This window comes from Tachypleus tridentatus, chromosome 11, assembly GCF_004210375.1.
Source record: "Tachypleus tridentatus isolate NWPU-2018 chromosome 11, ASM421037v1, whole genome shotgun sequence".
NCBI classification, from domain to species: Eukaryota; Metazoa; Arthropoda; class Merostomata; order Xiphosura; family Limulidae; genus Tachypleus; species Tachypleus tridentatus.
Window position 1 is genome coordinate 69963750 of NC_134835.1, and position 25703 is coordinate 69989452.

At 29.6% G+C, this 25703-nt stretch overlaps 1 protein-coding gene across 1 annotated transcript in view; it reads left to right on the forward strand.

Moving 5' to 3' along the window:
* LOC143231375 (protein phosphatase 1 regulatory subunit 12B-like) overlaps positions 1 to 19643 on the forward strand; it is a 120404-nt gene extending 100761 nt beyond the window's left edge. The window contains exons 23-27 of the mRNA XM_076465920.1: positions 1954 to 2061; positions 7456 to 7494; positions 7886 to 7936; positions 14679 to 14765; positions 16029 to 19643. Coding sequence (XP_076322035.1) covers positions 1954 to 2061; positions 7456 to 7494; positions 7886 to 7936; positions 14679 to 14765 — 285 coding nt within the window. The 3' untranslated portion in view covers positions 16029 to 19643. The remainder of the gene's footprint in view (positions 1 to 1953; positions 2062 to 7455; positions 7495 to 7885; positions 7937 to 14678; positions 14766 to 16028) is intronic.
* Positions 19644 to 25703: the final 6060 nt, after the last annotated feature.

Genomic DNA, 25703 nt, shown 5'->3' on the forward strand with positions numbered 1-25703 from the left:
AAAAATCACCTGAATCAGTAAAGACTTTGTAATTCACAAACAAATCTTTACTGGAAATGCTTACTTGAAAAAAAATCAGATTTTTTGTATAAAACAGTCTTGTAGTGTTTACTAAAAGTTTGTCAGATTTCATGAAGATGTACTTAGTAAATTTATAGTTGTAGTATGTATAGTCTTGTAGTTACATGGTGTTTACAAGATTGGCCAAAATTATCAAATCCATTTTCAGAGGAAAAGTCACACATAAGCTACCCAAGGTACCATCAAATTGAGTACTATTAATAAATCAATTCCACATTATGATAGTCTGGAACAACTTAAAGCATTAGTTAGACTACTAATCATACAGAGTGGAGGAAATAAAATCACAAAAAATATGTTTTAAGTTTAATACAAAAAGATATGTATGACTGCATACAAAATATTGTGTGAAATAAGAATTCTTAAAAGGTAACGGAAAGAAGGAAGTGTTATGATTGTTGGAAACATAACCATTGCTGAGGCTTTAAAGAACCAGCAACTGTTATTAAGCCAAGGAGACAATACCCTAAGGATTTGTCTTGAAGCCCAACCAACCTGAAGGAGCAACAAAGAGGTTATCAGACATTTAAAAATTAAAGGAATTTGCTAGATTTATTATCTAAAGTCAGCTGAGAATATGCCATTTGTGCCAAGTGAGATAAATATTTCATTATTTGAAGAAAACTATCCAAAAGTCATGGGTTTATTCATAAAAAACATTTTAGTATATATTGAAGCTGATCCTACAGCTACAATTGTTTTACTCAGTTTTATATTTAAAGGTGGTAAATTGCCTTCATAGATGAAGAAAGAGAGGGGGTATTGATGTAAAAACAGCAGGTGGATATAAAGTTACAATGAAAGTTGTAAGTTACCTTTATTCTAGAAGCTTCTCTACACCTCATGGTATGTGGGTAATTTACAGTATGGACTATGACTATAAAATTTCTGTGCTTATGGAAATTACTACACCCAAGATTGAACTACCAGTGACAGCATAAGAGGTTCATTGTTCCATCACAAAGTGAAATACTTATACCAGGAATTATTAGGGATAAATATACATCTAGTGGCTTGGGCCCAGTACATACCTTGAAGGATTGGTGATTGTAAGAGCTCTTGTAGATGTAAATAATGAAGTCACACATGACTCTACCTAGGAAGAACTTAATTCAGCTTGTGATAAAATAAAAATTTGTTACAATGTTTATGTTGATAAAACTGAATTTCATCAAAGTGATATGGGTTGGATGTATATTCCATACTGTAAGAAAGAATGATGTTTAGAGTTAGACAGGTGTTGGGAAGGACCATATGCATGCTGTATGTATTTCATCAGTCCAATTACACAGATATCCATAGATGTTCCATCCAGCAGTTTCACTGGTATGGAATAGCATGAATATTCGTTTCATTCTCTAGAGTTATTTTTCATTATGTTACATATAGTTGGCTGAGATGGGTGGAAGCTTTTACCACTGACCAGTGAGTTTATAGATTTCCACTTGTTACAAGATGCTGCACTTTGATTACAGCAACTGGGGTATGTCTTGTTGTTGGTCTTTTTCTAGATTGTCCTAGTACCCTAATTTGATTCATATTCATTTGTTTTATGTTACCATTGAGTACATGATGATTTGAACATATGAATGAATATTTTGTATCGTAAAGAGCTTTATGTGAAAGTGATCACTTTTTTGGTATCATCACAAATTGCAAGAAATAACTAACAAGGTCAAAATATTGTTCTGATACATGATGTTCCATCATGACTTTATATTAGCTTGGTTGTCACATGACTTGTTGACTAGCATATTCAATATTTTTTAATATAACCTACTCAGCTCTCTGTATATATTGATAAATATTAATGTCAGAAAAACAATGTTTCTAACAATATTTTTTCAGTAATGTTTTTATACTTCCTTATAGATCTGTGAGACGTTAAAAGCAGAAAATGAAAGATTAAAAGAGAAACTAAAGAAAGTTGAAGATGAGCTTGGTAGAACAAAGAAACAGCTGGATAAAACTTTACTTCAGGTCAGTCCAGGAGTCGAAGATGAGGAAATGTGTATTCACTGATCTTACATACTTTGTGTACACAATTGTAGTCAGCAGTAAACAGTGATGTTGATATTTTGCAGATAGCTTCTTTGATACAAGTAATGTAACAAGGTTTTTATGTGCGTATCTTTATTCATTAGGTAAAAAAATTATTTTGAAGACTAAAACTACATAAAATTGACACTTTTTTAAATATATTTATGTATATTAGGGGTATCAACATTAGGGTATCCAAATATTTTAATAACAGTTTCAGTTTGTCCCAAGTTATACTGCTTAAATTTTTGATATAACCTTGAGAAATAATTAGCTTTTTTTATTTTTTGTTCCTGTTATTTTAGATCTAGAGGGTTTATTTTTTGCTTTTTTTAGTATTTTTACTAGAATTGATTATTTTGTTTTTACTGCAGTTTCTTTATAATTTTCATAATGTAATTAATGTTTATTTGTGCTTCTGCCTGTTTTTTTAATTTTTTGTTTGAGAGGTGTAAAATCATTGCATATTAACTTCCTTGTCATTATTGTTTATCTCAAAAGAAAATTTAGCATTTATTATGGTTCTTTCTTCAATTATTCATATTTTGTCTGTAGGTTTTATAATACTTTTTTTTTTACTCTTTTCAAGTGGATTTAAGCAAAATGTTCAGCATGTGGACAGAGTTTTTTGTTGACATCTGCTGTTATTTTGTATTTTGAAGTGGAATTTCTTCTGTGTGCTGTGTCTTGTTATAAATACTGGTAGTTCATTGGTAATGTTGTTGATTTCTATTTTTGATAAATTTCTATATAAATAATATCCTAAATATTGCTAATTCCTAGGTCTCAGTCTCACATGAGTTTTGGTTTATTTATCTTTATTCTGAGGGCTTCCTTAACTGTATCACACCCAACTAACTGTTACATGGTTTGTTTCATTACATTTTGGAAAAAAGACAAAAAAACTTGATGAAATACTTTGAAACTTCAAAAGAATGTTTTACAGGTGATATATCTTCTACAAGTATGACATCTTATTTTTATTTGTGATATTTGTATAAATTCACAGTTTTGAGAATTTCAAATAATAATAAATTTCAGGAAACAACAAACTACAAAATCTCACACTGGTGCATACCATACATTCCTGATATCAGTGAAAAAATTACCAATATTTGGAAAAACATGCAACAAAGCATAACATTTCACTAAACACTGAATTCATTCACAAACAATATACAAAACTACAGTCCATGCTATGTAAAAACTACACTGACAAACACAACACGAATGTTATTTATAAAATACAATGCATGCAATACCTGCCATGACTTCTATATTGGAGAAACAAACAGTAAAATGGAAACCAGATTCAAAGAACACAAAAAACACCACACATTTTTGAACACTGCAAATCAAATAAACATAGAAAACACCCAGATATTGAGTGGGGAAATAAATATAAACAAACACAAAATCAAACAAGCCTTACTTATACAACAACTAAAACCAAAATTATACCAATATAAAGGAACACCTTTATACCTATACAAATTTATAACCTAACATCTAACTGCAATGCCCCCTATAATCCTGTACCTGTTTACACTCTTGCCACTAAGACATGTCCAGCAATGGTCAGTTGCAAACTCTTTGTTAACTTGAAGATGACCTAAGAAGGTTCAAAAGTTCTCTATTTTAATAAAAGTGTTAATACCCATGCCCACTTGTCTTGATGTTTAACGTTTATCTTTATTGCATATTTTTACTTGCTGATATTTATATCTCTTTGCATTCATGTAATTCTTTCCTATGAAGTTTTTATCATTGTTGTGAATCAAAACACACCATACACTTTTTGTGTTTTTGATCACTAGTGTGCAGGAAAAATAAAATTTTCTATCATAACATTATAAGCAAGCTAATTTTTGTAATTGTTAATCAGAAAGTTTTATTTAATACATGTAATATATTTCATTTTTATTTTATTATCCATTGTTTGTTCACATTTATTTTTTGTTGATCTTCTTTGCCCATTCAAGTAAACTTGGATCAGTAAGGCCTAATGTAAACAAGTATTTAACACAGCAGCTTTCTGAGCAAAATGAAATTTGAATTGGTTCTGTGCATGAAAAAGATTTCTCTTTCAGTCACACTGCTGTATCATAGTTCCAATACAGTATAAAATGTTAGAGCAAGATTTTAAAAAAACCTGGATTGTAATTGTGCTGAAAGCTATTTCCAAACATCTTTTCTTATAGCGACATATCATCAAGCTAATTTTTTATCACATTGTTTTTGCACAGATCTTCACAGAACTGAAAGTCATAGTGACTTATACATTTATAAAGAACAGGAAAAGTTTTCATTACATTTTCATATCACTTGCCTGTGACTTTTGGAAATGAGATACATGAAATTACACCATGACAGATGTGGTTGAGAAATGATTGACTAAAATATTAATAAAACAAAACTTTTATTCAAATTACAATGTTACATTAACACTAGTTTTTTTAAAACTATGAAAATTTTCTTCCTAGGGCTATGAGTGTCATATTACGCTGAGAAAAAATTAAGGAAATTCACCAACACTAACGATTTGGTTGAAAATTAAATAAATACATTTTTTTATTATTGAAAACTTTGTTGGTTTTATATATATAGGGAAGAATAACTACAACTTTATTTGTATGATTTAATTCAGTGATGGAATTTTCTCCTTGAGATACACAATCCAGGTGTGAGAGAGTTAACATTTTTGCAACAAGCATCTTTTTCTATACATGAGTCATTCAGAATTTAATTAAACTATTTTCTTATCATGATATATGAATAAATTTGATATACAACTTATCTAATAATTAAAATTACACAAATTTTAAGTTCTTAAATTTATAATACAATATTTAAAAACTCCTTAATTTCCCCTAGTATGAGGATTGTGACATTTTCTCTTTAGGCATCCTCTCTTCTCTAAGTTATTTGTGATCTCTCCAAGGAGTATGAAGTTTTATATAAATTACTTATTATAATGTGATCACTCAGGCAAAGCATAATTTTTAAAGCCTTTACTTAGTTACAGAGCATCAAACAGAAAATTGAACCCCTCTTGCCACACCCACCTGTCACATCCTCTCTTTTAGAAATTATCAGTAGTTCTCCCAATTTTTATTTATAACCAATAGAAAGCCACATTTCAGTTGATTAAATGATGTATTATGTTGTGTTATTTTCTGTAGATAGAACTATTTATTTCACTTCTAGTTCAAACTTTATTCTCATGGGAGACATATTGATGAGAGCTTAGCTGAATTTTTAACAGCTGTTGTCACATAGTTAAAAAGCCAAAGAAACTGTAATAATTATTGGACATTGTCTCCTTTTTAAATATGTTTATTCTGTGTTATTTAGTACATTATTTAATAGAAGAAAAAATTTAGTGTGGTAGTAACATTAATATAAAAACTAAGGTCAAGTATCATTAAGAATGTCCAGGTAAGTACTTTATTTCTTGTTTTTCATATGTATTCTTTATTTATTACAAATTATCATTTATTTATAGTAAAGCATAATGATATTTTTCACAAGGTACATTTGTTAGCATCTCACAAATAGGTTTTGAATTATGTAATTCGATACTGTAACATGAGCTGCATGTTCTCTATGGGATTTACATCTTATGTGGTGCAAATAACAGACACAGTTCAAAGGATAATAAAGCAGTAAAATTTTTGTATAAATAGATGTATATTGTTACAAGTTTAAAGCTATGTAAGATAAACAAATGTTGTTTCATGTTACAATTGAAAATCTTTTTTTTTTGGGGTTGTTACAAGAGTTATTAGATTGACCAATCTGGTATAGTGCTAGGGTAGAGAAAGTAACAGATAAAATACAAGGTTTCACTGAAAAAAAATTGCTTGAAATTTATTTAGAAGGTTTTTAGAGATTATGCAAATGAAATATTAGATATTTCAGATGAAGAACATAATTTTTAATTTTAACAAAAAAAACACACTGCTCTTGGAGTAGTCAACACTTTGACATCATATATTCATGGAGAAATTTTTAGTGAAAATACTTGTGTATGTTATTAATGATTGAAAATATTTATTTATACTTTAACAAAAAAACAAAAACTAAGTTTTGTGTTGATTTAGAAGAGAACCACCAATCAACTATAGCATTTAATGGTTTCTACAAGCAATCTGCAGCAATTAGTTGATTTTTAGATACATTCCAATAGCTTTGTCTTCAATAATTTGAGAAAAATAGGTGTAGGTTAGGTCTGGGAATAGATTAGGGGGATTAGCAGAAATCAGGCTATAAGATCATAGTAATTTTGTTATTTTATACCACTTGTCTATATGGTAAGTGAAAGTCTGTACCTACTAACTCACTAGAGGTTGAAGTCACATGCTTTAATTTTCATCAGAAAGTGTATGGTTTTCATTTCATGTTTTGTTTAGAACTGGAATATTTGTACCACTAGATTTTTACCTTTGAAACTAAGAAATCATAAAACAACTGAAACTTCTTGATTTCAATAAGTTCTCCAGTGGGATGGTGGTAAGTTCTTTGTGGACTTAACAACACTCTTGTCAAGAGTTCATTTCCCCTTGGTGGATACATGAGATAACCCAATGTGGCTTTACTATAAGAAAATACATGCCCTTTTAATAATCTTATATTTGTTATTTCATCAAAAATTCTTCAGTCATTCATAAGAACAATTAATCTTATAATTTTCATTATCAGTTTAATGCAATAAATTTTAACCAGTTTAGGAAATCAAACCTGTTAACCATTAAACGGTAATTTAGAGATGCATTTTTGTTAATAGTACTGATAGCTAATCCATGCATCTTGCTGTTAGCCAATACCAATAATATGAAAATTAATATTTTCTTAATTCAGTCATATTCAGCTATCATTGTCTGTGACTGTTAGAACTGTTTATACTGGTATTTTCCAATGAGTCACTTTTGCCACTGACATCAAATATAATAATTAGTGCACTTTTTAATAATGTATGGTAAGTAAAATTTTACCAGTTAAATCTACTGCATGTTTTAGCTGAGCTGCATACAGTTCTAAAAACCAGAGACCCTTTATGTCATTCATTTGTAGAAAATGTTGTGGCAAGAATCCTTTTATTCATTTCCTTTTACTGTATGAACTTCATATCTTTTTTTCTAAACATTATGACTAAATAATTGTTTTTAAGCACATTAATTGAAAAAGTACAAAATATTTTTAGAACTTCAAATGTTATAGACCTAATTAGAATACTGCATTATGTAGATTTTATCTTTGAAAGTAAACTAGTTATTCATTGATTTTGTATTATTTTTTAATATATTTGTAATGGTTTGATTTCTTTCCAACTAGAATCACACAAGAAATTCTCTAAGTGATGCTGAAAAGAGGGTAAGTTATATTTAGTTTTGCTTAGTTTTGACCACACCCCTGTGTTTGTTTCATTTTATATAAAACTTTGAAACTAATACACATTTAAATCTCAAATTCTTGAAGCCTTTATCTGTTTATTTGAAATTTACATGTGGGTAATTTAGTACCAGGCAGATGATGTGTGTTTTTGTTTTTGTTGGGTTTTTTTTTTGTACCACAAGTTTGGTAATTCTAAGTTTGTTGAGCATCTCATTTAAGTTTCAGGTATGTAAAGGTACAAGAAAGACTGTTACCAAACAGTCTACAGCATTAAAATAGAAATTTTGTTATTCACAAGTGTGATCCATTGAAAATAAGTAATAAATATAAACCTAATAAATGTCAGTCATATTGCTGGTAACTATTTCAGGAAAGAAGAACATTAGAAAGAAAACTTGCTGAAATGGAGGAAGAGCTAAAAGTAGGCTGAACATACTACTTAGTCTAAAATAATTATGTACATTATTTATTATAGGAATTGTATATACTTGTAAATTTACATACTGCTCATTTAACAAAATAACTAAATTAATCAAATACAATTAATCAAAGCATTCAGAAATATAAATAGTTCAGCAAAAATTGGAACTAAAGTTTAAATTAGTGTAAAAAATTTTTTTTACAACGAAACACTATTCAGTAAAAGTGAACTTTTATTCAAAACATAAGTCGTTAAAAACATTCAAAATATTATACAAAATCCCTTGTGAAAGCTATAGTAGCATATGGAAACTTCTAAACGATTTGATAAAAATATTAAAACTGTCTTTTGAAAATGTTGCATGTAAGTGTACTGGTGACACTTGAATGATGATTATAATTCACAAACTGAAGAAACATACCGTTCTTCCATGCTGGCTTAATAAATTATACATCTGACAACTGTAGTAAAAATCTCTTTTAGATATATTAAGATACTACTCTTTACAGTCCTGACTTGAAAAACTAAATTATCCAGAAGATAAAATTTTTCACAGCATTTTGTACAATAAGTAATAGGTTATAGTATTTCACATAACTTTAATCATTAATTGACCTATTTTGCAAAAAATTTTTTATTAAGAGACACTTCTTCAAGTTATTACTTTTTTCAGTTATTTACCTGTAGTTAATCTATAGTAGTGTGTTCATAACAGAGTAGTAATTTATTTTGGTTTTTAAATAATTACTTTTAGCATTATTCAGCCACTCTGTGAAGTTGAATGAATTTTCATTAATTTTTAACATTACATAAGTTCAAGATATATTTTGCATGGCTATGAAGAACGCTTATATTGATATCATGTGTGTTTGTTATGTTAATACATTTGTTATGAAATATACTCAGTTTTTACTGTGCTGGAAATATGGTTACATATTCAAGGTTTGTTTAAATGATAATGTGTTTTACCATGTAAACTAGTTTGAAAGAGAAGTAGCCTTGCAAATGTTTCTATTTTTCATAGTGTTTTGTAGAATATCATTTTGTAAAGCACTAAAAGTGTTTTTCCTTCATGGGATAATATTGTTGAAACAATTTGTTTCATTGTAAATTACATAAAGAATTAGTGTTGCACTGTTATACCAATTATGCATGTTAGAAAAAATTACTTTTGAATAAAGGCATTTGATCCATATTGAGTAATATGAGAAAAACTTTTCTGATTTTAGTATCAACCTCTGTTTACAGTTATTTTATGAGAGAGAGAACATTTTAATATCGGCATGCTATTTCCATGAGCCAGATTGGTTATATTTATTAAAAGTTTGTTTTTCCTTTATCATTAAAATACATCCATATACTCTATGTGATTAACTCACAAATGCCTATTTGATTGTTATTGTCATTGTAGCACAGCATTTCAATAATCATTATAATAACACAAAACAATTAACCCTAGAGAAAGCTATGAGCTCATGTTATTTGTTTTTCAGGAGTTTGTGGTGATATTTTGATGATGATTTGTAATCTCTACTGTGCATTTTAAGCACCTTTATTCAAAGGTGCTTATAATATTTTATTATTATACTTTTTTAAAAAGAAAAATGTGTATGTCACTAACAACTGTTTTCCCAAACTTCCTAAACATTTACAATATTTTCCTAGAAATGTTTTGTATACTTTATTTCACTGAATGTTTAGCTCTTTTGGATGAAAATCTGGCATGAGATAATTACTTGTTTTAAATCTGTTGAATTGTTCACGTTTTAAAAAACACAGTTACTTCCCCAGTCCAAACACAATGAAACAAAAAAGAGCAATAATATATAACAAAATATTTGCTATGATATGCCATAGTATTTTTATAACTAGAAGGAACAGTATTAATCTTAAGTAACCACAAGTAACAGCTATGTAGATTTTGTATTCAGTTACTAGGATTAAGCAATTATGCACTAAAATAATTTTAACAAGTGCCTACTATTGACACAATAAGTAAGTGTTAATTTTGAGTATCTTTACCTCTTTTAAAACAGTGAATTAAAGAAGTTACTACAAATATTCAGATGCCTTATTTAAGTACCAGTAAGTTGAAAATGATACTTCTTACTTCAATTTTCATAAATTCTGTTAATCTTTACCATTCTTGTTAAATACCATTGAATAAAAGTTATATTCCTCACTGTAGGGGCCTGACAATGCCCAACAGGTAAAGCACTAGACTTGTAATCTGTGATTTGTGGGCTTGTGAACATGCTTGTTGTTTAAGCTTTGGTGACATTATAATGTGACTGTCTTTCCTACTTTTCATTGTTAATGTGTAACCCAAGAACTGATAGTGTATCATATGATGGCTAGCTTACTTCCCTCTACTCCATTACTTCTAAATTTGGGATGGCTATCATTGATAACCCTTGAGTATGGTAGACAAACTGCAGATTGCCAATTGTGTAGTCTTGCATTTAATTTAATCACAGAGACTGTTTGAAAATATGTTGCAATTTCTTAAACAATTATTATGTGAAATTTGTTTTTAGTGGCAAGAATTAGGTAAAATATAATCAAATATCCTGTTTTGAGAACCATTTTTAAATGAAAAGAACTAGTTAAAACATCTTCCAGTCTACTATTGGCAAGAATTATAATTAGAATTATTGTTCAATAATTTCGTGAATAATCTTCTTTATGTTTACTTTATTTAGCATCTTTTCTTCACTGAACATTTAAGTCTGCCTTTAATATCAAAATTGTTTGAAGAATGAAACAAATTAGTAATTTTGTATTTATCTTTAGTAATACCTGAAAAGAAGTAGAGAGGTTTAATTTTACTGTTGTTTTATAGATGAACAATTTGTGCTGAAATGGTATTAGTAAGATTTTGAGATCTTGCACATCAAATGGTTAATTGTGTTAAAGGACGGCTGAGTTTACAGAAGTATATACATGAAATCATACACCATTAGAATTGAATAGTAGATTATTGATATCAGGTAATAGCAGAGTCAAATAATTTTGTTATTAAAATCAAATGGCAATTTCTACATACAACAATAAAGTATTGATATGAAACTTTTTTCTGATACCTCATTAGAATCCAGTAGGATGTTAATATACAGAACTGTGCAAAAATATCAGAAAAAAGTCAAAAATTAGATTTCAGACTACTTTCAAAAACAGTAGAATGTAAATCACAAGTGTAACATCAACATTTTATTAATCTTCATATTTAGTACAACAGAAACTCAGTGGAATTGCTTGAGTTCAGCAAACAGTATTTTCTGTCCACTTTTGCTTTAATAATTGAACAGTTTTTCAGGCATTGTTGCAATATATTTAATCAAACTGTCTCTTTGATTTTTACTTCAAATGTCTTTAATACACTCCCATAATGTTTCTTTGGAAGTAACTTTTGATTTGTCAAGTTTTTGTTCTATCAAATTCCAGATCTGCCTAGTTGAGTTGAGATTGTGGTTTTATGGGAGACATTGCATCATTTAAATGACTACAGTAGCTTCTTTCTTAGCTAAGTAATTTCTTTATATGTTGGGTGAATGTTTGGAGCTTTATTTTCTTGGTAGTAAAATATTTTACCAATAATATACAAATCATGAAGAAGTAGAATCTGATGGTACTTGCACTGGTCCATTACTCCATTTATTTTGTAAATATCTCCTGTTGTGACACCAGAAAAACATTCCCTAACCATCACAATGTATCCCCCATGCTTCATGATGGTAGGTGCTATGCATTGAAGTAAATATCTTTTTCGTCTTTTCTGTTGAAAATACAACCTACTATTTGAATCATATATCTTAAACTTAGACTTATCCATCCCTAATGCCATTTTCCAATCATCAACAATCCAGTTGTTGCACTTTTTAGCAAATTTCAGTCTTTTGACAGTATTTGGAGGTCCAAATAAAGTTTTTTTGTAAGTGATAATGACCAAATATTCCATTCTTGTTCAGTGTTTTTAATAATGTAGATCTAGACAATTTTCTGTCATTTGTTATATGGTAAATTATCACATGGTTGAGGTCAGTTGCAGCCTTTCTTATGTCCTGGAGGCTGCATAAACTAAGATACTTAACATCAGTATCATTGATTTTAGGTGTTCTGTCTCTTCCTTTCCAACTTTAAAATTTATTTGTCTCAGTCTCATGATCTATGGTGTACTGGACAATGTTTCGGGAACATTTCAATTCTGCAGCAGTTTGTTGGAGAGTCCAACTAGCATCACATAAAGTTTTTATGCAAACTCTCTGTACTGCTAACAATTCTATGTACTTTTTGAGCCATGGCATAACAACAAACACTATTAAACACTGTTTTTATCAAGGTTTATTTGTGGAGTGCTATTAAATTGATTTCTACTAGCACATACCAGTACCATATGTGAGTCCCTTGCCAGCTTTTATGTAATTAAGACACTCTATGATCTATATGTTCATTCAAGCAAAACATTTATAACATGCCCTTATTACAATGAAGCATAACCAAAGCATTGAAATTTACATTTTGTAATGGCATAGAAGAATTAGCCCCATAAAATGGAAAGAATGAGAAAATATTCTCATCTTAACACTTTTGCACAGTACTGTATGGTGGATGACTTTCTGTTACATATAGCAAAGTTTAACTACCAAACACCTTGCTTGCACATTGTTACTACAACAATGTGTACATCTTCATTAACCTGTTAACCGTTAAGTATTTCAGCTGCTACAATACAACACATCTAATGCTTCTTCATTTTATAACTTTTTTGTGATGCCATTTTAGATCGAAAGTGAAACAATTTGTAAGTAGGTCAAATGCATGTATGGTGTTGACATCTAGCGGTAAAGTTAGGTATTATTGAGAACTAATTAACTCATCTGTGGCATTGTGTTACCGATTGGCATGGATGAGTTATCTTGTCTACGGCACTGAACAGGTTAAACAATAATATAATTTTTGAAGTATTATAGCTCTTACAAAGCAAAACCACAGTTTTAAATAGTACAGATCACCTCTTCACTGGACTCTTATGCAAATCTGACATCTGACAATTACTTATTTAATATATTGTACATATATTATTGCTCAATCTTGTCTCAGTTTTCATGTTGATGTGAATTGGAATTCTGAGACTATAACACACCTTCATACAGATTAGCTATCATCCTAGTGTGTCTGCCTAAGAGATTTGCATGTTATTAGCCTTGAGGCAATTCCCACCTAATTTCTTGTGTTCTAGCATGGAGCACACTGATACTTGATGTTTGATTTACATATTGTGTAATTAGAATGTAATGTGATGTTGTATACATCTTGCAGCATTGTCAAGTACCTTCTTTATATCATATAATAGAATCCAGTACCATATTGTATACATCAGAATGTAGTTGTGTCACATACCATTCATGTAGCATGTTGCTAGAATATGGTAATAAGTTATTTACATTGGAATGTAACAGTGTCAAGTATCTTACTTATACAATGTCATGAAATCTCATTTGTAGGTTTTGTATATCATTAGAATGCAAAGATGTCAGACAGTCATATACTTTCTTTATATAACAGAAAGTAGTAACAGAGTCTATACATCAAAATACATCAATCTCAAATCTAGAATTGAGTCTAGAGAAATCTATAGCTACTGAATGTCAACTTTATAAGCCTAACAAAATACGACCAGTTTTCAATGAAAGTGATTCACCTATATAATAGTACATGTGATGTTTTGTGAAAATCTGTACATGATGGAGAAAAAAGGATATCATTTTTGGATTCAGCTTACGTGAATTACCAGAGAACAACTAAAAAGTTCATGACAATAAAACCATAGCAGGCCAGTCTAATTTATTTGAAAATAGTCATGTTCCTAACTGCCAGCTGCATGACATCATGAAGGTAAAATTATCTCCTGGAGTCCTATTCTTCAGTTGAAAGCTTAATCTTTGATCTAAATAACTAAACCCAAACAGTAGTGTCCATTTACTTACTGACTTTAACTTTTGAAGTATCACGTGTGTAGTCTGTAAACTCTTTTGTAGCCATTGTTCTCACATTCCAACAACTGTAAGACATTCACTGATTCACACTTGCAACATGCACACACAAAAACAAAAACATACCCTACAATACACAATCGCATAAAATAATTAATGGATATCTATATCATACAGTAACACAATATCCTTTTAGAAATACAGAATATTTAGTATTAATAATGTTGTTATGTATATGGCATTACAAATGTTTTTAAAAATACCAATCTTTTTTTTTCTCTGTTTTATATACATCAGAACTTAGTTAAATATCTTCTGTATAGCATAACTCTTAGATTCAATATTAGTTTATGTATAGCATAAATCATTTTATTATTCTCTTTATAATCATATGTTTCTTAGATCATTGTAAGGACTGTTTTAAAGCCTAACTGAAGTATATACTTTTTGGAACACACAAATTGAGCATCATTGAAGATTTTTACAGAACAGAGTTAGAAATTATTATTAAAATTGTTCCTTTGAGTTTTTTTGTTTTTTATTCTGTAAAATTGTAAAGATTTTTCTCTTAAAAGAATATAGAGCAAAGCTTAGGCAATGTTTAGGTGCCAGTTTTTTTTTATTTAAAACCAGATCCTAAGACAATATTTGTAGATTGTTACTAAAACTCACTCATCAAATATTGAACATCAGGTTCAGAAGATCCCAGTGGTCAGTTGAAGGCCTTTTTTGTCTGTGTTTACTTGCAGAATATGGCCAAAGTTAAGACTGAAAATGAAAAGCTTAAAGCTGAAAACAGAGCTCTGACTCGAGTGGTTTCAAAATTATCCAAATAGGTAATCTTTCTGGTATTTGGAATGTGCATGCCATTATCTATTTTAAGCTAAATCCTCCAAATTTATATAGTTTAATTTTCAGTTTTGTTATAAATTATGCTACATATTGACTTGGGTAATTAATATATGGGAAGATTGGTTGATACTCAAACTGTACATTTGTGAAAGCTGCAGTAGTAGGTGGCAGTACCTTTTAAACTAAAAATAAGATAATTTTCAGATAGGTGTTCTTGTAAAATCTATAATGTGTGACAACGAACCACTTAAGGAAAAAAAGAGATGTCAGATTATGTACTTCCTTACCATCCTCCCCCCCCCCTGAATTTATTATTGCTTCTGGTGAATCTTAAGCTGAAATATGAAATAAAATGAAAGCAGTTTAACATACGTTTGGATTGTGTGACATAGTTTTAAATAAATAAATAAAAGAGATACTTAAGTTTACTTGTGTACTAGATCTTACTTAAAATCAATTACACATACTACACTAAAATACCCAAGGAATGCTGTGCTACAAAAATAGTTTCCTTTGTAACACGTACATAAACTACAGAGTACAGACTTTTGAACCAATGTGGTAATGTGGTTATGGTATTTTTTTTAAATAATTGTTATTACTTGTGTATTTATTATAGTAAAAAGAGGTTGAAGGTAATTGTAAGAACACCTACATGCATCAGTGCCTTTTCAATTTACAAAATGTTACACTGAATAATTGAATACAAGTGCCATTCCCATAACAGTTTTGAAATCATTCACGAGTCCAGCAGTTCTCATTAGACATGTAGGTCTTTAACCAAATGTTGATTTACAAGGTGAGCTAGTCAGGTTTTTTGATTGTATCTATCTTTTAAATACTTTTATTTTTTCTAAAATATCTTTCGTAAGGTATCTCTGTATTGTTTTTTTTTGGAGGAATCAGATAGCTGTTCTCATGAAACAACTATTTAGGGAAACATTTGTGAGTATTCTAAAAAAAAGAAATTGTTTAAAATGAATGTGATACTTCCCTATCATTGAACAGGATTTAGTGAAATGAAGAATAAGCCTGAATAGAACTAAATTTTGCTTTATTAGTTGTAAACTAAAATACATTCCACCCTCTCTGTAAACAGAGGTGAAGCTAGTGGTTTATAATAACAATTGAAAGATTTAGTAAATCTTTTATATATATTTCATAAGGTTTTGTACTCTTTAAAAATTTCAATTTTATTCCTTATTGGCAATAACTTGTTAATTAAAACAGAAATGTTACTCTTACAGCAACTTGAGCACGTGAGAGCTGATAACCTTCGGCTACGAGAAGAGAATGGTGCCCTGGTTAGAGTCATCAGTAAACTGTCCAAATAGGAATAACTTTCTCTCAGTGTCACTTGCCTTCCAACTGTTAGAGCTTCCATGGGGGAGAAATCAAAATCTTTTCTAACCCAGGAACACCAGTTTTTACAGTGTGATCAACACTGTTTTGATAGTACACTTCTCACCTTACTTTTAACCAACAGTTTCAGCTTGCTAAGCTTGTTCTTTACTGTGGTTGCAATTGGGTGAATGTGCTTACATCAGCAGTTGTGTGACTGTCATCTAGTCTTATGATACGGTCTTTAATTTAATCTTTTTAACTCTACGGTTTGTTAACAATCTTTGGTGTGTGTCCAAAAATGCATTTTATGATATCTTCTACCCTCAGTTATTTTATTTTTGAGAATTGGACATTTTTCAATGAAATAGCCATATTTATAAATATCTCATGTGGTGTAGTTTAAGCATATGTTCATGAGTTCTGATTTTTATTTTATCTTATGAAAACTAAGAATAGTGTGTTTACAACTTTGATCTGCAAGTTTTGGAAATGTGGTAGATGGGGAAAAAAATTCATGTGCAGTGGGGATAAAAGTTAGTGTTAATGAAAAGTATGAGGCTGTAATTCGTTTTCAAATTTATATTAGCAATTTATGAGAAGAATCTAGTAACTATGGAAACATGTGGAGATGCAACAGTTGCATTGAGATTGCAGAAGAAGTCTGTTCTTTGTGTGTGAGAACACTGTGCAATAAGACAGTTGTAAAGAGCCAAGAGAAACAATGCATTATCATATTGATAAAACAGATACTTTCCTAACTGCTGCATTTGAAATTACCTGTCTGGATACTTCTGTTTTTTGTTTCTGTTTTCTTGAAAAAAAATTTTAATAAATTGTATTAAATACGTGAATAATATTTTAAATTGTATCATCATAACACTCTGAAGTAGAATTGAGAGAAGAAAAAAGTTATTCAATCAACATAGTTTTTTTTTTAGTTGAATATCACTTGTATGATCACTTGTGGGATGCATGAAACAATGTGTGAATAAAATTTATTGAAAAGAAATTCATAAAAGTTTGAAGCTTTTGTTACAGTTTGTAAATTACTTAGTACTTTAAATATATTTATTGGTGAATTATTTTTTCAGATTTAGTGATGTATTTAAATTTTATTATTTTCAATATAATTTCTTATGAAAAATGGTAAGTTAAAAGAGTTTACAGAAATCATTGCTAAATATTTATTTAACAGATCTAGTGTGAAGTTCAAAGGGACTGTAGTATGACATTTTATTGTTAATCCATGTAGTATTTTATTTTTAAATCTTATAGATGAAATTAATTAAAAACTGAATGTGTGATAGATTACAAAAACAATTGCACTATATATACATTTCAGTTCGTAGAAATGTGATACATTTCTCTCAACAAATATCACAGAAAGAGCAACCCATAGAAGTTTCTATCATTTTTGTTAACTTTTAGACTCAGTTCAATTTATTTAAACACACTGATAAATCAGTATGTTTGAGAACAATATAAGTAATTTTCATATTTTTCAAATGTTATGTTTTAAAAAGACCCTATTTTAAGTACGTTTCTATCCATTAAAATATTTCATAACAAAGTTTAGCTTTTGTAATTCAGACAAGAAATTACTTTAGTTTTTAGATGTGCATTACTATCTCACTTGGTAAGCAGAATACATTAATATAGTTTTTTTATTATCCTGTTTTATTTTGTAATTAACTGTAATATGTTTGCATTGTAAAATCTTGCTTAAATTACTTATGTCTCAGCTGTGAAATTGTATCAATTTCAAAATCTGCATAAAGTGCTTTATTCTGTGTGTATTAAGTTTGAATTATTTGAAAATAATGTACTGTAAAAATCAGTAATTTTATGTGAATGATATATTCTTATTTTTTCAGTAAATCTGTATGTGTGTTATACTGCTTATAAGATAAAACATATCTGGTATATTTCTGTACAGTGTCATGCTCAGAATAGATGTGAACATAAATATTATCAGAACTAGTTTCATTATAAACACCATAGTATACTAAAGAGAAATGTTCTAAAGTCAGTGAAGTGCCAGTAATTTTTTATTTATTTTTGTGGTGGTTGGACCAATGAAATTAGTATAATATAGGGGGAAAATACCTTGATATTCACTTAAGATTTGTTAATTTATGACCTTTGTACCTCATCTTTGGTTTTCATACATTTTGGCCCTTTTTTAGATACTTTATTTAATTTTGTTTGATATTTTTAGTAACATCACTAATTTTAAAAGTAAGTATACAATCAGATACAAAATATCTCACGAACAATCAATTATAGATAAGAATGTACTAGTTTCTTTAACATATTTTCTTTCTTGTTATGTATTTTTTAATAAGAAGACAAAAACTGGTGAAAATTGAAAAAGTTGAGCAAATGTGTAAAAAAGAAACTTTTTCAGTTTTGTTTTGGGAATAGTATTAATTTTTTCTGTTTACATAAAAATATCTTAAAGTTACTTAAAGTGTTATATTGTGTTTAAAGAGCCTCTTATAATTAGAAAGATTTTACCATGCACTCCATTGCAATACAAAAGAAATATGAGTTATCAACTACAGTTAATGTATTTGATCTTTTTCTTGAGAGAAAGAGTTGTCTACTGTCTTCAGTGTAGTTCATAGAGAATTATTAAAGTTATTGATTCATGCTTTCCTAGTTTTAAGGTAATAAACAAGAGCTGTGATTGGTAAAGCTTGCCTTAAAAAGGTTTTGTTGATTCTCCCTCTTATTGTATACTTGCAGAAAGTATCTGTACACATATCACTACATAGAACAATGTTAATGTAGATGTACACACAAATAATTGATTAATACTGGATAACAATGTGAAATATTGTTTATACTCAGTTCATTTGAAGCATAAAACTAAGAGTTTAACTGCTTGACAGAATTTTGTTTCACATTCTGTTTGTTTGTTTTTTTTTTTTTTTTTTTTTGCTTTAGTTTGGTTGTATTTAGATTTCTTGATTATGAAATAGGACAGTTTAGTGGTTAAATTGTGTGAAATAATCACTTATTTTGTTTTTAATAAGTCTTGCACCTGTAACATTTAACATACCTCTTTCCTGTAGATGCCAGCAACTTCATGTATGCCAAAATACCTAATTTGTAAGATATTTGGTATTAAAGCACTGGAAGTCATGGTTTTCTAGTTTCAAATTGTAACCATCATGGCTCATATTTTGTAAGATTGTTACAATGTCGTTAAATATAGCTTGTATAGTTTTATGAAAAGGTGCCTTAAATTTCAAATTTTTTCGTTTTTTTCAAAACATGATAAGTTGGTGAAATATCACCTACTGTTTATTTCTGAAGATTGTTATCATGAAAATTTAGCAGTGGCCTGTTGCCTCTCATTCGTAAGTGTTATGCTGAACTGTTTATTTTTCCCGCTTCATTGTATGAAAATAAAAAATTTTAGTATTTATGGTATTTTGTGAATTTAACAAAAAAGTATTATATGTACAGAATAGAATGTAGAAGATCCTGAATAAAAACATTTTGCATATGGCCATGGTTAAGCCTTAATATTTTTAGAATTCTAAAGTACTCTATAGATATTTCTGATTTTACTGATACACAATAATTTCAAACGTATTAAAACTTAATGTAAATACTTGAATAATTTACATTGTATTTCATTAAAAAAATTACGTTTCATTCATTGATTTAATATTAGTATGTCGTGATATCTTTATCACTAATAATTACATTTTATTACATTTTTGTTTAGAATTACATGCTATTGAATTGGAGAAAACATTGAAGACTATTGTAATATACTTTATGTATTTTGCCCTTCAGAATTATAATTTTCTCTTATTGTTTACAGAAAATAATAGAATCTTTGAAATGTAAATAAAAACTGTTTATCTTTTAACTGGAGAAAATAACATATTAGCTACACAGAAATTGAACAATAACACAAACCTGCGAATTTTAAACTTCAGAAGTTGTTTTGATTTTAATAATGTATTTTCCGAAATTCAGCTACGCAGATTTCGAAAATAATATTCAATTTTTTTCTATCACGTAAGGCGTTTTTACAAATTGGATAGAGTATTCCTTTTTTTTTAAAGATAAAATTTACCATGTTTGGGCCATACAACGTCCCATTGGATAGCAACGAATAAATAATATTGAAAAGAAAAATAACGTCAAAGTGCACAAATACTATTCAGAAATGGCACTTCAGTGGCCAAACATGGCCAGCTGGTTAAAGCGCTGGACTCGTAATCTGAGGGTCGCAGGTTCAAATCCACGTCACACCAGATATGGTTGCCCTTTCCGCCGTGGGGACGTAATAATGTTATGGTCAGTCCCACTGTTTGCTGGTAAAAGATAGCCGAAGAGTTGGCGGTGGGTGGTGATGACTAGCTGCCTTCCTTCTTGTCTTACACTGCTAAATTAGGGGTGGCTAACACAAATGGCCCTCGTGTAGCTTTGCTCCAAATTCAAAAACAAACTTCAATATTAAGAGGCTGCCAGAGAACAATAAGAGTCAATTAAAGATGTTACCTGTAAACTTGGTTAACCACTGTAAGCTGAAAATCTCACCATGAATGAATTTCTTAAGTGAAATGATATAAACGATAATACATTACACAGGCCTGCGATGGTTTTACTGTCTTGATGGCCAGGTGGATAGGATGCTCAACTCGTAATCTGAGGGTCGCGGGTTCGAATGCCCCTCACATCAAACGTGATCGTCCTTTCAGCCGTGGGATATTATAATGTTACAGTCAATCCCACATTTCGTTGGTAAAAGAATAACCCAAGAGTTGGCGGTGGGTGATGATGTCTAGCTGCCTTCCCTCTCGTCTTATACTGCAAAATTAGGGACGGCTTGCGCAGATAGCCCTCGTGTAGCTTTGCGCGAAATTCAAAAACAAACAGACAAACAATTGTCTTGAAATGTTTACATGTTCTACAGTAATTCTTGTACGTTGAATATAGAAATGATATTCATTTTTTCTATCACGTACAGGCTTTTCACAAAACGTCGTATGTTATATTACATAATTGAATCATTTTCATTGAAATCCTGACACATTTTGTTGTGGTTAAAATGTTTACAACCACTTCCTAAGTATTTCTCTAGACCAATCGCGACGTGAGAATTTTATCGATCGTTTTAGAATTCACGAGAAACCCACCGTTAATATGTAAACTGCTAACACGTCGCGTGACGTATCATTTGTTTGTTTGTGAATTTCGTGCCTTCCAGGCAGTGGTTATTAAAGTTCCTCACAATCCTAGCTGGATGGTACTTGATTATTCACACCCATATTGACTAGGAAGTAGATGTTGGCATCTCGTCTAACAGTCACAGCTATCTCTCGTTTAATGCTCGATTACTTCTCATTTGTCTTTTGTTTCTTTATAAACTACAAGATATGTTTCTTTAGTTCTTCCTTATTAGGTGAGTTGGCATGACTGAACACAACATCCTTGTCCTGCACTGACTGGTTGTTGTTGTTTTTTTTCAGTTATTCCACTGTCTTTCCGTATATTTGCAATTTGTTTGTTTGTTTATGAATTTCGCACAAATCTACACGTGGACTATCTGCGATAGCCGTCCCTAACTTGCCAGTTTAAAACTAGAAAGAAGGCAGCTAGTCATAACCACATTTTAGCTAGTCATTTCAGAATAACACTAACTACCAATCAAAAGCCAAGAAACACATACTGTGGTTAGGATTTTGGTTCTGCCTAGAATGACGCCAACGTTATTAGTTAGGTATAAAAAGTCATACCATAAAGCAGGATTAGGTGAGTGGAAAAAGAGAGTCCTTTTGTTTTTCGCTGAGAAGTCAGCCTTAGCATTTATAGAAAACTTTCACCACTCAAACTTCAAGTAATTTTAAATGCCTTCTGTACTTCATCTAGTAATGTGACCAATGTGTAGTTTTCATGGGAGATGGTTTGAAAGGAATCAAGCATTTTGGTTTGTTTGTCAGTAGTTAAGCATAAAGCTGCACAATATGCTATCTTATCTGGACTTGGTTTCTGGTGGTATGCGTTTACAGACATACCACTGTGCCACTAGAGGACAGGAGTTAAGCTATTTAATGATTTACTGAGCATCACCAAGATATTAATAGGTATAGTTGAAGAATTGTTCCTGAGCAAGCAATGTGAACATAAACTGTAAAATTGTGTTCACTTAAATATAAGTTTTATTCAACCATAATGGGTTAAATAGGGACTCGAACCCGGGACCCTCGGATTACGAGTTAAACACCTTAACCCACCTGGCCATGCCGGGTCACTAACGTTTAGAGACTCTTAAAGTTTTTGATAACATCAATAAATTTCCAAAGAAAAAATCGTTAATTGCATTTACATTTTCTTGTGAAATTGTTCTCTTATAAAATTCAATAATTAAAGAATTTATTTCATTTGAATTCCGAGTTACCCTTTAAAGATGTTAATATAGTTTTTTTTGTACTAATCTATTTAGAAGTATCATTTTTTCTGATTATTTTGATACGTTTATAAATTTCATAGTGTTTGCCTCGACTTACACGAAGTTATTTCAAAACTTCTTGGTCCACAGGATATATACTGTTTGTCTGGGTTAACTGAGATAACTTTATTTCTATATGTTCTAGCTCCCATTTCATTTTCAATCCAATTTTTCTTTGAAATAATTGAGTATATGCTTTGATTACTTCTTTAAGTCTATCCCACCACACTCAATTTTTTTAAGTTTTTCTCTTTTTTTTTTTGTTGTGTCTGAAAACCTGTTATAATTTGGTCAATTTTACTTACTTATTTGGTATTTTCTAATAATTTATTATTAAAACACCAATAAACGTACTCTTCCTATTTAAATTCTCTATATTTCACACAATTACTTCTGTATAATCAGAAATTAACGTACTTGCATGCGACACAACGAAAATTTTTGTCAACATAATAAAATGAACACATAGCTTATCCAATCTAACTTAATATATGCCTTCTCAGCTATATAAAACCTTGACCAGTTCTGTATTTAACATTACATTAAAATATCCAGTATATTCTGTTTTGCGATATAATCTAAACATTCATGTACTTTTTGTTACATTGTAGTAAATACACGTTAAATAAATGTAAAGTGAACTCTTGATTTTATCAATACCTGCGAAATATTACCTTTTACTCAGAGATAAATTTCATTTATTTCCCAGATTACTAATGCAAACCTATCAGTACACTAGATCCACGCTGTTATGTGACATAACAATGAATTATATTATAGTACCAATAATTCTGTAATAAAATTATTTTTCTACATGAACATTAGTTTATTGTATTACAATAATTTTTGCATTATGATACATAATATCATATTTAACCACTCGGTTAGTCATATTTGTGAACAGCCTTTAACATTTTTATAGCAATAACATCTATAAAAGAATGAAATGGTAAACAAAAAACGTATAATGTAAACTTAAAACCAGTAATACGTACATCTCAGATTAAATTTGAATGATTTTTATTTAAGCTTTTAGATAATTAATGTAGTATTTTCCTTTTATTTACGTTATTCTGATCTTTTTACTAGCAATGTGTTCTCTCAGTTTCTCTCTCTGGTATATCAAGCCTGTTATGTTGTTGGTGTATTTCAAAGACTTTTTTAAACGATCCTTTAACTTTCGTTTCAAAATTTAAAAATCTTGATTTTTAACAGTGGTTCTTCAGAAATATTGTCGTCACTGTCTGTATCGAGATATTTGAAATCATCATTTTATTCTCAATTAATCTGTGAAAGAAATTCATTTAACAAACCTTTTGTATTGATTCCATTTTGTTCTTCCTTTTTATCAGTATCGGTTACTGTTTTATAATTGTCTTAATTTGTGTTATTTTTCACCTTTTTTGTAAAAGTTTGTTTTTCATTTACATAAATTAAATCTGTTCGAATATCTTGTTCTGATAGATTCTAATGAGAGAAACCTCAGTATTTTCTTTTTTGTTGTTGTTGAATGAGCATTGGCTATCATACCACTTTCAAAAATTGGAAAGATCCCTTTATTGTCTGTGGTCTTGCAAACTATTGTTGTTTAGTATTAAGCAAAAATAACACAAAGGGTAATCTGTGCTCTGCCAACCACTGATATCAAAACCCTGTTTTTAACGGTATAAGTCCAAAGACATATCACTAAGCTACTTGGAGGCTCTTGCAAACTAACCATAATGTGTCATTTAAATTCATTTATTAAAAAAATAGTTTTATTGTTTTTATTATCTACACTTAATACACTGACGAGGAACATTCATGTAGCATATTCTATTTTGAAACTGAAAGTACATAAAACCAAACATTTTATATAACTGTAACATACAGCTTGACAAGAAACAGAAAAACCGAGTTATTTATTTCTTTTAGTCCATCACCAAATTCGAACTAGCAATTTCTGGTTTTATGGATCTCCTTTATCATCAAGGCAACACATCTGGTATATTTTCCAGTTTTTTCCTTCCTTCCCGTTTTAATCGTTATATATATTAAACCATGGATAGTCAGGGAGCTAACAGTAATTGTTTTCTAGTTGGCATATATTATTTTTCCAGTAGATAATTATTTAATTGTGACACCTGTTTATTGCTTTGCTGAACAACGAGTAGTGAGTTGATATGTTTCTTTTTAAGAAACTTCAAGTTATTTACATTTTTATTGCTCTTTCATATAACGATATAACTATCCACAATTTGACAAGCACATTTTTTCAGAAATTTGGTTACATTGGAAAAAATCGGAAAAATGGCAATCTAGAATATTGTTCAAAACAATAAAAAAAATGAGAAATTGCAATATTATAGATACGACGAAGCACAAACTACTGTTATAATATATGTCAGCTCATTGCTATGAAAATTAAGTATCGAATGATCAGCCATGCTATGTGAATTGTAAATTTTTGGTTATCCAACCTATTTGTATATTAAAAATACATCATAGTTTCACAAAGTGGAACCACAATCGTGATGAAATCACTATACATGTCTCAGCATGTGATCAATAGTTACAGTTAATTATCATCTACTGTCACTTTATATATAAAACAACAATTCATTAGTTCTATAATTAATCGCATTCCTACATTTCCAGGCCTTTAATACGTAAATCAGTAAACGTTCTGAAAATGACACTAACTTAACATTCAAACTTATGGCAGTCTTACTGTTTAACTAGTTTGTCTTTATCCATATAGCAATAAAGAACAAGAGCATACACAATCAATTTTGATTTAACATAATTATTATAGTTTTAGTTTCTTTATTTAAGTATACCTTTTTACCATTATTCTGCTGTAAAGGACGCATAAACTCTTATTTCAATGAGACAACTATTATAACATGCATATTATCCATTATTCGAATGCGGCAGTTATTATAACCATTAATATACTTTACATACTTTATTATCCTTAACAGGACGATTATTTAGTTCTCTTTATCATTAAACATACTGTTCAATTTCACTTGGCAAGTATATCTACATACATAATGCATGTTATAATGTTTTAGGAATGATTTTATTTCGCTACAACTAAATATAATAAGTGAATGACTTA